This window comes from Tachysurus fulvidraco, chromosome 26, assembly GCF_022655615.1.
Source record: "Tachysurus fulvidraco isolate hzauxx_2018 chromosome 26, HZAU_PFXX_2.0, whole genome shotgun sequence".
NCBI lineage: Eukaryota > Metazoa > Chordata > Actinopteri > Siluriformes > Bagridae > Tachysurus > Tachysurus fulvidraco.
The window spans coordinates 14,506,688-14,522,322 of record NC_062543.1 but is presented as its reverse complement, the minus strand read 5'-3'; the positions used below and the strand labels follow the sequence as shown (position 1 = coordinate 14,522,322).

Sequence of the window (15,635 nt, the reverse complement as noted above, 5' to 3'; positions counted from 1 at the left end):
TATTTTTTATCAATAAATGAACACAATGAGTAATACTATGGTAATATAAATGTGTTGTTGTAGTACTGTGTGTTGTAGCATTAAAGGTTTAGCTCCGTTTCACGTGGATGACGACGTTCAACACCTAGAACCCGAGGCAGAGGTAACGGCAGGTATCCGGCATGTCAATGTTTCAATCGCTTTTGGCTAATGTCAGACATGCGCACTGAAAACTCTCTCTGCCGCATATTGACAAGACACGCCCCTTTATGCTAATGTTAGACATGCGCACTGAACACTCTCTCTGCCGCATATTGACAAGACACGCCCTTTTCTGCTAATGTCAGACATGCGCACTGAACACTCTCTCCACCGCATATTCAAGTCAAGTCAGGTCAAGAAGCTTTTTATTGTCATTTCAACCATATATAGCTGTTGCAGTACACAGTGAAATGAGACAACGTTTCTCCAGGATCAAGGTTCTACATAAAACAAAGACAGGGCTAAGGACATGTAAGTAGTCTTAGCCACATAAAGTGCAACTGTGCAACCTTGTGCAAACAGTGCAGGACAAGACAAACAAGACAATGCAGGACAAAAGACAGTGCAGGACAAAAGACAGTGCAGGACAAAAAACAGTGAAGACATTAAGTTACAAGACAATACAAAAAGTACAAAAATTGCAATACACAAAAGACAATTGAAAAATATATTGATAAGACACGCCCCTTTATGCTAATTGGCTACACGTTTGATTTCTTAGTCTACTGACTCAGTTTTCTGAAGCATTTTTCAAACATCCACCTTTAAGATGAGGTTCACTTCTGCGTCTGGTTCCTCTCAGGGCTTCTTCCTCATATTATCTCAGGCAGTTTTTCCTCACTAACATCTCAGGCTTGTTCATTAGACATAAATGTTAGAGATAAATAGTAATTTAATTTGGAAAAAAAGGTAATCTTTCTTCTCTTTCTTTTCTTCTGTAAAGCTGCTTTATTTATTGATCAACAGCAGTGGACTTTGACTTTCTATTTATTGTTTTGTGGTTTGACCTTGATTACAATCCACCTATGTCTCCAAATACGGGACAGAATTCGATAAGAAAAAAAACAAATATTGCCAAACTGGGCTTTCAAAGCTATATAAAGCTGATCTATTGTGGAGGAAAGAATGGAGCAAAAATATATTGTGAGATTTCAGACACCGATTTTTGAATAAGAAAACGTCCAGACGACTTAGTGATCAGATTCCTGCTCTTTAAGGTAAATGGATTTTTACTCTATAAACTCTCGATACATGCTAAGCACGGAACTGCAGGTGTGATAAAGGTCTGTATCTTATCCAACTCACCTCTTATGCTATTTAGCCAGCACTTTTGCCAAACTTCTGCCTGAGAATAAATAACAAACTTTCTGTTTCTCATTTGAGCATTTAAAGGATTTCTACGTCCATCTTCCATTTTTCTTCTAAACAGCTCTTGACAGTAGTGAAGCTGCAACTTACAGGTTTATATTATTACACATGGACTTGTTTGGCTTCACGTAAAATAGTGTAGTAAAGTAATTGTTGATTTGGTGACGTTTAACAGGAAACTGCACTTTGTAACAATTCTCTGAACAGGAAATGACAAAAGGGCCTGAAAATCCTGAAAGCTAAAAAATGCTAATCATCTTTTCTTGTGCCATCTGTTTGTTTCTGTCTCCACAGATATGGTCATGGAGATCCGTGTGTTCGCCCTGGTTCTGCTGTTGGTGCTGAGCGCCGCACTGCCTGCTGAAGCCCAGTCCTGGGCGGCATTCAAAAAGAAGCATGTTTACCTGAACATGAACACGCCTTCATGTACCCAGAAGATTACAGATGAGATCATCAATATTCCTGGCACCTGCAAATACAAGAACAGCTTCATAAAGGCTACTGATACTCAGGTCCAAGCTATATGTCAGAAAGGCGGCAGGCCTTTAGGCGGGAATCTTTATGAAAGCATTGCAATGTTCACTGTGGTCACGTGCACCACGAGAGACATGAGACCACCGTGTACATATTCTGGTAGTCAGGGCCTTAAATATGTTACAGTAGCATGTGATGGGGGTTATCCTGTGCATTACCAATCTGAAAGATCTTAGAGGTTCGGGGTTTCCCTCAAGGTACCGAGTTAAAACCCCATTAGTTCAGTGCTGAGTGAAAGAAATGTCTTTTGTGGTCTAATACAAAGCCACGTGTGAGCGCACATGTACTCTATGGATATGAAGATTGTGGGTTAATTGTACAATAAATACGTCACTGGAATGTTTTATGTAAAAAAATGTTTCCTATGGACTTTATAATCAATGTCTCTGATCCTCATTAAATGAATTTTACGCATTACTGAAACATTTTCTCTGCTGTTTGGTTTGACTTGGTTTGGTTCATTTTATATTTTTAGCTTCTTCAAAAGTTTCTCTTTGGTTCTTGACACAAATCACCAGAACACGTCACCTTTTGTAGTTTGTTCTGTCTTGTGGTTTCTGTCCAAACGCTCAGTTTTAGCAGCTCATATCTACAGAACATCAAACTAATGAATTATAATCGTTATTTTTTTAAAGGATCATTTTCATGAGGGATTTTGTATAAAAAGTAAATAATGATGGAACTGATTTGGTCAGTGTGCTTTACACAGTCTCACACTCAAGCTAAACATCGCTTTATATTCACAATCATTCTTGAAACACAGTACACAGTTTTTTTATCTATCCTTGCTTCAGTCAGCTTTGTGCTCAGGTCTTCATCAGTGAACATTTGAAGATTTGGCAGGAAGGAATTAGTGTTAAGTCTGTAATGTACTCAGAAATGAAGCTGTCCTGTTCCTCAGGAGCTTTTGGTTACACAAATCTGTTCGAGTACAAACTGTTGTAGGAAGGACATTATTTATTTTTCCTGTCCAGTGTCACCCAAATTAAAGGTGCGGTGCACGATGTTTGAAAGCCAATGTTGACATTTGAAATCACCAAAACAAACACGCCCCTAACCCAAATGGGTGTCACCCCTGTTTTGATAGTTCCGCCCCACACATACATACGTAACCCAGGCAACTATTATGGCGGAACCTGCTGGGGCAGCTGGCCGAGGAGGTATTTTTATTAATAAATGAACACAATGAGTAATACTATGGTAATATAAATGTGTTGTTTTAGTACTGTGTGTTGTAGCATTAAAGGTTTAGTTCCGTTTCACACGGAAGACGACGTTCAACACCTAGATCCCGAGGCAGAGGTAACGGCAGGTTAAAGTCAGACATGCGCACTGAACACTCTCTCCACCGCATATTGACAAAACACGCCCCTTTCTGCTCATTGGCTACACGTTTGGTTTGTTAGTCGACCGACTCAGTTTTCTGAAACATTTTTCAAACGTCCACCTTTAAGATGAGGTTCACTTCTGCGTCTGGTTCCTCTCAGGGCTTCTTCCTCATATCATCTCAGGGAGTTTTACATTGCCACCACCATCTCAGGCTTGTTCATTAGACATAAATGTTAGAGATAAATAGTAATTTAATTTGGAAAAAAAGAGTAAAATTTATTCTCTTTCTTTTCTTCTGTAAAGCTGCTTTATTTATTAATCAACAGCAGTGGAGTTTGACTTTCCATTTATTTTTTGTGGTGTGACCTTGATTACCACCTGTGTCTCCAAATACGGGACAGAATTCGATAAGAAACAAAAAACAAATATTGCCAAACTGGGCGTCAAAGCTATATAAAGCTGATCTATTGTGGAGGAAAGAAGTGGAGCAAAAAATATAGTGAGATTTCAGACACCGATTTTTGAATAAGAAAACGTCCAGACGACTTAGTGATCAGATTCCTGCTCTTTAAGGTAAATGGATTTTTACTCTATAAACTCTCGATACATGCTAAGCACTGAACTGCAGGTGTGATAAAGGTCTGTATCTTACGGAAGCGTATTGCATTCACTTGAGGAAAAAAAAATCTACTCTGTTTTTCTGAATTAACGACTTAATTATCTCAAAATTATGAGAATTTTTTCTTGAAATAAAATATATTTGCTCTGTTTTTCTGAATTAACGAGTTAATTATCTCAGAATTATGAGGTCATTTTTCATGAAAAAAATAATTAATTGTTCTGTTTTTCTGAATTAATGAGATCCCTCAAAATCCTGCCCTGAGCTCTATTTTAGGTGGATTGCATGGAAGTAAACATGTCCCGCCTTTCAAGTTTAATCCGGTTTTATTTTACTTTGGGTTTGAGACATTTGGAGATACTGCTGTCTTTAAGTAATATAAAATGGTATTGTTATTAGTGTGTCAACTTTGCGCAGACACCTCAAGACTTTGTGCCTGTTCAGACGAAAAGAACATTTTCTATTCCTCAAAGCCTTTCAAGCTTAAGGGATCTCGTTAATTCAGAAAAACGGAGCAAAATATTTTTTTTTTAATGAAGGTTATTCTCATAATTCTGAGATAATTAACTCGTTAATTCATAAAAACAGAGTGAAAAAATGTCAATGTCAAAAAAAAATTCTCTCATAATTTTGAGATAATTAAGTCGTTAATTCAGAAAAACAGAGGATTTTTTCCTCAAGTGAATGCAGTACACTTCTGTAATATCTTATCTAACTCACCTCTTATGCTATTTAGCTAGCGTTTTTGCCAAACTTCTGCCTGAGAATAAATTACAAACTTCTTGTTTCTCATTTGAGCATTTAAAGGATTTTTATGTCCATCTTCCGTTTTTTTCTTCTAAACAGCTCTTGACAGTAGTGAAGCTGCAACTTACAGGTTTATATTAATACACATGGACTTGTTTGGCTCCACGTAAAAAAAGTGTAGTAAAGTAATTGTTAATTTGGTGACATTTAACAGGAAACTGCACTTTGTAACAATTCTCTGAAGAGGAAATGACATCAGCTTTGCCTGAAATTCCTGACAGCTAAAAAACACTAAACATCTTTTCTTGTGCCATCTGTTTGTTTCTGTCTCCACAGATATGGTCATGGAGATCCGTGTGTTCGCCCTGGTTCTGCTGTTGGTGCTGAGCGCCGCACTGCCTGCTGAAGCCCAGACCTGGGCGGCATTCAAAAAGAAGCATGTTTACCTGAACATGGACACGCCTTCATGTACCCAGAGGATTAAAGATGAGAACATCAATTATCCTGGCACCTGCAAATCCAAGAACAGCTTCATAAAAGCTACTGATACTCAGGTCCAAGCTATATGTCAGAAAGGCGGCAGGCCTTTAGGCGGGAATCTTTATGAAAGCATTGCAAAGTTCACTGTGGTCACGTGCAGCGTTACAAAATCTACACCACCGTGTGAATATTCCGGTCGCCAGGGCCTTAAATACGTTACAGTAGCATGTGAGCGGGGTTATCCTGTGCATTACGAATCTGAAAGATCTTAGAGGTTCAAGGTTTCCCTCAAGGTACCGAGTTAAAACCCCATTAGTTCAGTGCTGAGTGAAAGAAATGTCTTTTGTGGTCTAATACAAAGCCACGTGTGAGCGCACATGTACTTTATGGATATGAAGATTGTGGGTTAATTGTACAATAAATACGTCACTGGAATATTTTATGTAAAAAATGTTTCCTATGGACTTTATAATCAATGTCTCTGATCATTAAATGAATTTTACGCATCACTGAAACATTTTCTCTGCTGTATGGTTTGACTTGGTTTGGTTCATTTTATATTTTTTAGCTTCTTCAAAAGTTTCTCTTTGGCTCTTGACACAAATCACCAGAACACGTCACCTTTTGTAGTTTGTTCTGTCTTGTGGTTTCTGTCCAAACGCTCAGTTTTAGCAGCTCATATCTACAGAACATCAAACTAATGAATTATAATCGTTATTTTTTTAAAGGATCATTTTCATGAGGGATTTTGTGTAAAAAGTAAATAATGATGGAACTGATTTGGTCAGTGTGCTTTACACAGTCTCACACTCAAGCTAAACATCGCTTTATATTCACAATCATTCTTGAAACATCAGACGACAGCTGATGTGTGAACAATAAAAACTCAGCTAAAGTGAGAAAAAAAAGAAAGAAACAGAAGAAAATGTGTAAAAACTTCACAGCGGTCTAGAAGAACTGACGAAAAGTTCAAAGCTGCAGCGCTTGCATTTTACTTAATGCTAATAGGATGAACATGTACAGTATATATACCCCCCCAAAACACACACACACACACACAGAATAGTAGCTTGATGTTGTTATCTTGAAAATTCTGATCTTGACTGCTTTTGGGCTTCAGTTCATTTCCAGTTGTTTTCGATTATTCTGTCGTTTCTTCTCGGGTCAGTTGTGGAGGATCTTTTCCTTTTATCTTTTTTTTCTTATCTTATTATCTTCTTGACTTGGACTCTCTCCCACTGGTAAGGTTTTTCTGTTTTGCTCATGAAATATTCAGTGATAAACTCAATCTGGAATCTTTTCCATCGAATGCCATTAGAACTTCACCGTGCTGCCATGTAGACGTGACAATAAGAAAGGCTTTAAATCCAATTAAATTGGAATTAAATTCAAGATGGCGCCGCGAATGGCAGCCTCAGTGCTTAGCTCCGCAGTGTTTGTTCTTTTGTTAGTTTTTCCTGTTCTCTGTGAAGGAAACCCGATGAGTTTCACCAGAGATGAACTGCTGAACATTCGGCAGCACACACCACAAGATATTTTTCCGGTTTTTGAGTATTCTGACGTTTTGCTGAATATCGTAGTTGGAGGAGCGGCTGCGCTGTTTAAGCGTTTCAGGACGCGCAGACGGGGAAAGCGCGCCGGCGCGCTCGTGAAACTCAGACAGCGCGTGGAACTCAGACAGCGCGTGGAACTCAGACAGCGCGTGGAACTCAGACATAACACCGCTGTCTAGCATCCATCTGGCGAATCTTCGCACTCTATCCAACAAAACAGACGAACTCCTTCTGCTCACCCGGAAAAATATGGATTTTTCGAACTCTGCTGCTCTCTGCTTCACGTTCCTGGCTGAACGACTCTGTTCCGGACAGCGCGTTAAGGGCTTTCAGCTCTTCAGAGCGGACCGCGACGCGGAATCAACGGGGAAATCGCGCGTCGGCGGGACGTGTTTTTACATCAATGAAAGGTGGTGTTCTGATGTAACTGTGTTGAGGAAGATGTGCTGTCCAGATCTTGAAACAATCTTCATTAACTGCAAACCGTTCTATTCGCCGCGGGAGTTTTGCTCGTTCATTCTGGTGAGTGTTTACATTCCACCGCACGCGAGCTCGGCCTTACAGACACTCGCTGATCTGATCACAGGGAGTGAGCAACAACACCCGGACTCTGTAGTAATAATACTTGGGGACTTTAATAAAGCGATTCTCTCACGTGAATTGCCTAAATACAGACAGCATGTTACATGTCCCACCTGAGACAGTAACACACTGGATCACTCTGTCCCACGGGCAGCTCTAAAGACTCTCTGATCACTGCTTAGTTCATCTGATACCGACCTACAGGCAGAAGCTAAAAACAGCTAAACCTGTATCAAGGACTGTAAGAAGATGGACTAAGGAAGCAGAGCAGGATCTACAAGTCTGTTTCGCTCTCACGGATTGGACTGTTTTTGAAGCTGCTGCCTCCGACCTGGACGAGCTCACAGAGACTGTAACATCATACTTCAGTTTTTGTGAGGATTTGTGTATTCCTACCAGAACTCACTAAACCTACAACAAAGCCATGGTTCACTGCAAAACTCAGCCAGCTCCGCCAGGCCAAAGTGGATGCTCACAGAACTGGGGATAGAGTCTTGTACAAACAGGCCAAATACACACTGGAAAAGGAGATCAGAGTGGCAAAGAGGAATTATTCAGAAAAATCCCAATTTTCCTCCAATGACTCAGCTTCAGTGTGGAAAGGTTTAAAAGCCATCACCAACTACACAACACCATCCCCCAGCACTGTGGTGAATCAACAACTGGCAGACGACCTGAATGAGTTCTACTGTAGGTTTGAAAAAGCCCAATTCACACCTTCTGTAACCCCCGAATCAGTCACACCTTCAATCCAGTTCAGTGAAGATGATGTGTGTTAGGTCTTCAGGAAGACCAAGAGAAGAAAGGCACCAGGCCCAGACAGCGTTTCACCAGCCTGTCTGAAAGCCTGTGCTGATCAGCTGGCCCCCATCTTCACACGGATATTCAACATGTCACTGGAGCTGTGTGAAGTACCCTCATGCTTCAAAAGCTCCACCATCATCCCCATTCCAAAGAAATACAAATTCACCGGACTTAATGACTACAGACCTGTGGCTCTAACATCTGTGGTCATGAAATCATTTGAAAGACTGGTTTTGGCTTATCTGAAGGACATCACTGGCCCCTTACTGGACCCCCTGCAGTTTGCCTACAGAGCAAACAGGTCTGTGAATGATGCAGTCAATATGGGACTGCATTATGTTCTGCAGCATCTGGAGAGACCAGGGACTTATGTGAGGATCCTGTTTGTGGACTTCAGCTCTGCCTTTAACACCATCATCCCATCACTCCTACAACCCAAATTAACCCAGCTCTCCATGCCCTCCTCTGTCTGCCAGTGGATCACCAGCTATCTGACAGACAGGCAGCAGCTAGTGCGACTGGGAAAACTCAAATCAAGCACCCGCACCATCAGCACTGGTGCCCCCCAGGGCTGTGTTCTCTCCCCACTGCTCTTCTCCCTGTACACGAATGACTGCACCTCTGTCAAGCTCCTGAAGTTTGCAGACACCACCACATTGATCAGCCTCATCCAGGACGGTGACGAGTCTGCTCACAGACTGGAGGTTGAACGGCTGGCTGTCTGGTGCAGCCTTAACAACCTGGAGCTGAACACGCTCAAGACAGTGGAGTTGATAATGGACTTCAGGAGAAACCCCCCTGCTCTTCGCCCACTAACCATCATGGACAGCATTGTCACAGCAGTGGAGTCATTCAGATTCCTGGGAACCACAATCTCCCAGGACCTGAAGTGGGACATTCACATTGACTCCATTGTGAAAAAGGCTCAGCAGAGGTTGTACTTCCTTCGTCAGCTGAAGAAGTTCAACCTGCCACAGGATTTGCTGAAACAGTTTTACACTGCCATCATCGAATCCATCCTCTGCACCTCAGTAACTGTTTGGTTCAGCTCAGCCACCAAATTCGACCACAGAAGACTACAGAGGGTAGTCCGGTCTGCTGAGTGAATCATTGGCACAACTCTCCCCACTCTTCAAGACCTGTACTCCTCCAGAGTGAGCAAAAGAGCAAAGAAAATCACCCTGGACCCCTCACATCCAGCACACTCCCTCTTTGAACTGTTGCCATCTGGTCGGCACTACAGAGCCCTGATGCCCCTTTTCCACCGAGGCAGTTCGAGTGCTGGTTCGGAGCCAGAGCCTAATTTAGAACCAGTTCTTTCTGTTTCGACCGCCAGAGCACCGGCTCTGAACCAGGAAAAGTGGTTCTTAAGTAGCACCAAAACGTTGCTGGTCTAGACTTAAGAACCGCTTGCGTCAGGAGCTGTGGGCGGGGCTACTGTTAGCGCATTTGATAATGTACCTTAAGTATACCAATGTTTAATACACTTTTACTTTGTCATGATTTGATACATCTTCAGCACACATGATAGTAGGTAGCCACATGCTAAGGTTACATTTTTTTCTGTGTTAACGATAAAATAACGTTATGTACTTTATCGATTACAACCTCCGTTTATACAGATTACACGGAGCTGCACGTACACGTTTTATTCGCCGCATTTGGATGCCAATGTAGGTTCACAAAGCCATGAGCATTAACAGTAAAGCAACATCCGCCATTGTTGTTGTGTTTGCCACTGCTGCGCTAACGTCGCTGGGACACGTGACACGTATACAGTGACGTCACACTCGGTGCTGTGATGGCTCTCTAGCCAGTGGAAAGGCAAACCGGTTCTTAGAAGGTTCGCCAGTGGAACCAGCTTTGAACTAGCACTAGCGCTAGCTCTGAACCAGCACCCAGTTCTTTCCGGTAGAAAAGAGGCAAGTGCTCCAGAATGACCAGACATAGGAACAGTTTCTTCCCTCAAGCAATCCATCTGATGAACAATTAACACCATGGAACACACAACACATTATTTGCACTATGTATACCTCAATTTGCACATTTCATACTTGCACTCTGTACATACATGCATACATATTGTCTGAATGTTTACTTCAACTGCACATTTCACAATTGCACATGTGTACATACAAATTGTATATATTGTATACTTATCTGCATATGTATATTTCAACTGGACATTTCACACCTGTAAATGTGTTGTGACAGAGTCAGATAGGTAACTAATTGTCAGTGACTACGCCACTCCAATTTACATGTGTAGGAGATCCCACAAAGGGCTTCCCGCACAGTTATTCAAATAAATGAAATTACTCAGACCAATATTGCATTAAATCAATAAATTTATTAAACGGTTCTCACTCTTTTGACTTAAATCATACTAAGGACTTAAACTAGCATACATGCACAAAGGTTACTTCTAACGAGGGGTTAGCCACTTCACAATACAATTCAAAAAAGAAAAAAAAGGAAACAAATCCGATAAACCAAAGTACAAAACAAAGCCCACACAACACACCACACTTGTACAATTAATAGTGAGTAACCCCCCCTCCGATTGTCTTAAATAGTACACAACCTGATGTAGTATTGTCCTACATTTGTTACGAGCGCTCTAAGTAAGGAGACAAGGTAACTATGGGCCAATAGCAAATAAATCAAACAAACAAAAATAACAATAAATGATCAGCTTCAGAGCCAATAAACAAACTATACAAAAAAAATAATAAAGGTAGGGAAAACAGTGATCAACAAGACCACAGAGAGTTGCTGCAGCCTCGCATTTAGCACAATACACTGCAGCCTATAGGTCTTTTCAGTGTTCACCGTCAGTATTAACTGTCAACAATATATGCAGTGTGCTGCACAAATCTCAGTGTTCACCACTCTCGACCAGTATGGGTAACAGCAGCGTTCACGCCACATATATAAAATTAAATGCAGCATCCAATACCAGCCCGACAGCATTTACAAGTAGAGTGTAGTAACTGAATACAGTTTTGACAGCAATACCCAGAACATACAACACTTTGTCCTTCCAGCGACGAGCAACCACATGCACGCCAAACAATTGAACAGCGCGCCGTATCCGCCGGAAGTGGCGTATATAAAGGCAAATCCACCTAGCTGCGGGTGACGCAATGAGGAAAAATAGCTCAACGGCACCCCCTACTGACCCTACTACAGTGTACATTCAATTTAATCTATACTACATATGTCATTCTGTTACACTGTGGAGATTATGTCACTAAAACAAATTCCTTGCATGTGAAAATATGCCTGGCAATAAAGCTGATTCTGATTCTGATTCTGATTCTTCTTCTAAAACTGAAGACTGTTAACAAGTGAACAGAAGCAGTGGAACGTAACTGAAAAAAAAACAAGGTCGGTAGGTAGGTCTATTTTTTTTTTTTTTTCAGATTTCAATGCTAAAAAAAAAGTACAATTTTGGTGATGGTGATTGCGTAGGTATGACTTTAAACAAATTAGCATACCGTGACGTCACTGACTGGGTCTTCAACCCGTGCCTTCGGGCGCATCATCGCAAACCTTATTTTGATGCTGGACAGTTTATCCAGAACTTCGTGCCAAGTTAAAGCGGTGTCGAGCTGTTTTAATTAGTTTTTTACATATATTATGACGCCCGAACCCGTTAATATTATTGTATTGCTTTTGTATTAGTTGTTTGAAGAGTAAAAAAAAAAGGTCGGCCTTATAACGCAAATTTACAACCGGCAAGTCGGTCGGACTTAAAGCAAAAATAAATAAATAACTAAATAAAAAATTGAGTCGGTCCTAAATTGACATGGTCGGTCGGGTTACGGCAAACAAGAATATTTTTAAGGATGGCCCGATATGTTATTGTTTCCATGGTAACAGCATACACATAGACCTGTATGGTTCACATATATAAGTGGAATTTTTTATGTGGTGAAATTTAACGTGAAACGTCACTTTGTGACAATTCGCTGAAGGAGAAACTACATGAGAGACAGTTATTAGTTTTGTCTGAAAATCCTCAAAGCTAAAAATATAATCATCTTGTATTGTATCGTTCTTTTGTTTCTATCTCCACAGAAATGGTCATGGAGATCCGTGTGTTCGGCCTGGTTCTGCTGTTGGTGCTGAGCGTCGCACTGCCTGCTGAAGCCCAGAACTGGGGGGATTTCCAAAGGAAGCATATATGGCAGGGCATGCGTGAATCTGAATGTAACAGAGCAATCAGTACGAGAGACATCAATGATCGTGTCACATGCAAAAGCAGAAACAGCTTCATAACGGCCGACGGCCGTCAGGTCCTGCCCATATGTCTGAATGCCGGCAGGCCTTTAGGCGGGAATCTTTATGAAAGCCTCTATACGTTCCATGTGGTCACGTGCACCACGAGAGACACTACACCACCATGTAGATATTCCGGTAGTCGGAGTCTCAGATTCGTTACAGTAAGCTGTAAGTGGGGTTATCCTGTACATTACGAATCTGAAAGATCTTAGAGGTTCGGGGTTTCCCTCAAGGTACTGAGTTAAAACACCATTAGTTCAGTGCTGAGTGAAAGAAATGTCTTTTGTGGTCTAATACAAAGCCACGTGTGAGCGCACATTTACTCTATGGATATGAAGATTGTGGGTTAATTGTACATTAAATACATCACTGGAATATTTTATGTAAAAAATGTTTCCTATGGACTTTATAATCAATGTCTCTGATCATTAAATGAATTTTACACATCACTGAAACATTTTCTCTGCTGTTTGGTTTGACTTGGTTTGGTTCATTTTATATTTTTTAGCTTCTTCAAAAAAGTCTCTTTGGTTCTTGACACAAATCACCAGAACACGTCACCTTTTGTAGTTTGTTCTGTCTTGTGGTTTCTGTCCAAACGCTCAGTTTTAGCAGCTCATATCTACAGAACATCAAACTAATGAATTATAATCGTTATTTTTTTAAAGGATCATTTTCATGACGGATTTTGTGTAAAAAGTAAATAATGATGGAACTGATTTAGTCAGTGTGCTTTACACAGTCTCACACTCAAGCTAAACATCGCTTTATATTTACAATCATTCTGGAAACATCACACAACAGCTGATGTGAGAAAAAAGAAAGAAACAGAAGAAAATGTGTAAAACTTCACAGCGGTCTAGAAGAACTGAGGACAAGTTTAAAGCTGCAGCGCTTGTATTTTACTTAATGCTGATAGGATGAACATGTATATATATATACCTACGGTGGCCGAGAAGTGCAAAACACATTAACAAATACGAAAACAAATGAACAAATTTGAAAACACAAGGACAATTCAGACAACCTGGAAGAGGTTGGTATAGTTTGTGATTGGAAACTTACCGATCATCAGACGGACACCTTTCATTCACCTGTATATCTTGAATGACAGGTGTTTTGTCCATTGATCTGTAAGTTTCCATTCTTTACCTACCTTTTCTGGGTTGTCTGAATCGTTGCACGAAACACATTAACAAATCCAAAAACAAAACGACAATTCAGACAACCCGGAAAAGGTTGGTATAGTTTGTGATTGGAACACTTAGTGATCATTGGACAAGACACCTGTCACTCAAGGTAAACAGGCAGTACAACAGTCTGCCGCAGGGAAAAGTTGGAATGTGTGTGTGTAAAAGTGTACAAAATGTATTGTCCTTACTGTGGATTAATTAATTTATTTTCTTATATTTAAATTGAGAACCTTACACATTACACATAAGATTCCATACCTGTATATCTTGAGTGACAGGTGTCTTGTCCAATGATCGGTAAGTTTCCATTCAACAACAATACCTACCGTTTCCGGGTTGTCTGACGAATACTAAAAAAACAGTCAATAACTTCACTGTAATACACTGTACTGTCACCAAACTCAGATCACTGATGTCCTGATAGTTATACTACAAAAATTTGGGGGAAATGTCTTTTTTTTATATCATTTTTATGATTTTTTTTATATGAAAATAATTCCATAACTTCACTATTATGGACTGTCACCAAATTCAGCTCACACATCACTGATAGTTACACTACAACACTTATTTTGAGAATCCTAGCTTTTTGATTATTTTTATTGTTTGCATTATAAACAATATACAACAATATACATTTCACTGTGATGTAAATTTCAATGTGTAAATAAGCTTTTATGTAATCCTGCTGCTTATATAAGAGCTATTACAGATATTGTTAAACTCTATGGTCTCTGTACTTGCTTTAGCTCGTGCATTGTTTCTATGGTAACAGCATACACATAGACCTGTATGGCTCCACATATAAAAGTGGAATTTTTATGTGGTGAAATTTAAGGTGAAACGTCACTTTGTGACAATTCGCTGAAGGAGAAACTACATGAGAGACAGTTATTAGTTTTGTCTGAAAATCCTGAAAGCTAAAAATATAAGCATCTTGTATTGTATCGTTCTTTTGTTTCTATCTCCACAGAAATGGTCATGGAGATCCGCCGTGTGTTCGGCCTGGTTCTGCTGTTGGTGCTGAGCGTCGCACTGCCTGCTGAAGCCCAGTCCTGGGGGGATTTCCAAAGGAAGCATATATGGCAGGGCATGCGTGAATCTGAATGTAACATATCGTTCTTTTGTTTCTGTCTCCACAGATATGGTCATGAAGTTAACGTACCGTTATGACATATGTCCGTTTATGTCTATGACCGTATGACAAAATAATTATATTATATGGTAACCTATGGACTTTATAATCAATGTCTCTGATCATTAAATGAATTTTACACATCACTGAAACATTTTCTCTGCTGTTTGGTTTGACTTGGTTTGGTTCATTTTATATTTTTTAGCTTCTTCAAAAGATTCTCTTTGGTTCTTGACACAAATCACCAGAACACGTCACCTTTTGTAGTTTGTTCTGTCTTGTGGTTTCTGTCCAAACGCTCAGTTTTAGCAGCTCATATCTACAGAACATCAAGCTAATGAATTATAATCGTTATTTTTTTAAAGGATCATTTTCATGAGGGATTTTGTGTAAAAAGTAAATAATGATGGAACTGATTTGGTCAGTGTGCTTTACACAGTCTCACACTCAAGCTAAACATCGCTTTATATTTACAATCATTCTGGAAACATCACACAACAGCTGATGTGTGAACAATAAAAAAAAAACACAGCGCATGTGTGAACAAAAAAAAAAACACAGCTGATGTGTGAACAATAAAAACAGCTAAAGTGTGAAAAAAAGATGGAAACAGAAGAAAATGTGTAAAACTTCACAGCGGTTAGAAGAACTGAGAAAAAGTTTAATGATGCAGCGCTACTTAATGCTGATAGGATGAACATGTACAGTACAGTATATATACCCCCCCAATACACACACACACACACACACACACACACACACACACACACACTCAGAATAGTAGCTTGATGTTATCTTGAAAATTCTGATCTTGACTGCTTTTGGGCTTCAGTTCATTTCCAGTTGTTTTCGATTATTCTGTCGTTTCTTCTTGACTTGGACTCTTCAATCCTCTCCTGCTGGTAAGGTTTTTCTGTTTTGCTCATGAAATAGTCAGTGATAAACTCAATCTGGAATCTTTTCCATCGAATACCATTAGAACG

At 40.0% G+C, this 15,635-nt stretch overlaps 3 protein-coding genes across 6 annotated transcripts in view; 2 read left to right on the top strand and 1 right to left on the bottom strand.

The window, feature by feature from the left end:
* The window catches only part of LOC113636638 (WD repeat-containing protein 87-like), an 873,260-nt gene that overhangs the window by 351,239 nt on the left and 506,386 nt on the right, over positions 1-15,635 (top strand). The window lies entirely within an intron of this gene.
* Positions 1-15,635, bottom strand: part of LOC113650946 (kinectin-like) — a 683,852-nt gene that overhangs the window by 315,831 nt on the left and 352,386 nt on the right. The gene's annotated exons all lie outside the window — the stretch shown is intronic.
* On the top strand, positions 4,955-5,613 carry LOC113650935 (ribonuclease pancreatic-like). Its single transcript, XM_027159506.2, has one exon. The coding sequence runs from the start codon at positions 4,957-4,959 to the stop codon at positions 5,368-5,370; it is 414 nt and encodes a 137-aa protein (XP_027015307.1). The 5' UTR covers positions 4,955-4,956; the 3' UTR covers positions 5,371-5,613.

Excerpts from the sequence above, each read along its gene's own strand:
- LOC113650935 (XM_027159506.2), top strand. The coding sequence starts at position 4,957 with ATGGTCATGGAGATCCGTGTGTTCGCCCTGGTTCTGCTGTTGGTGCTG.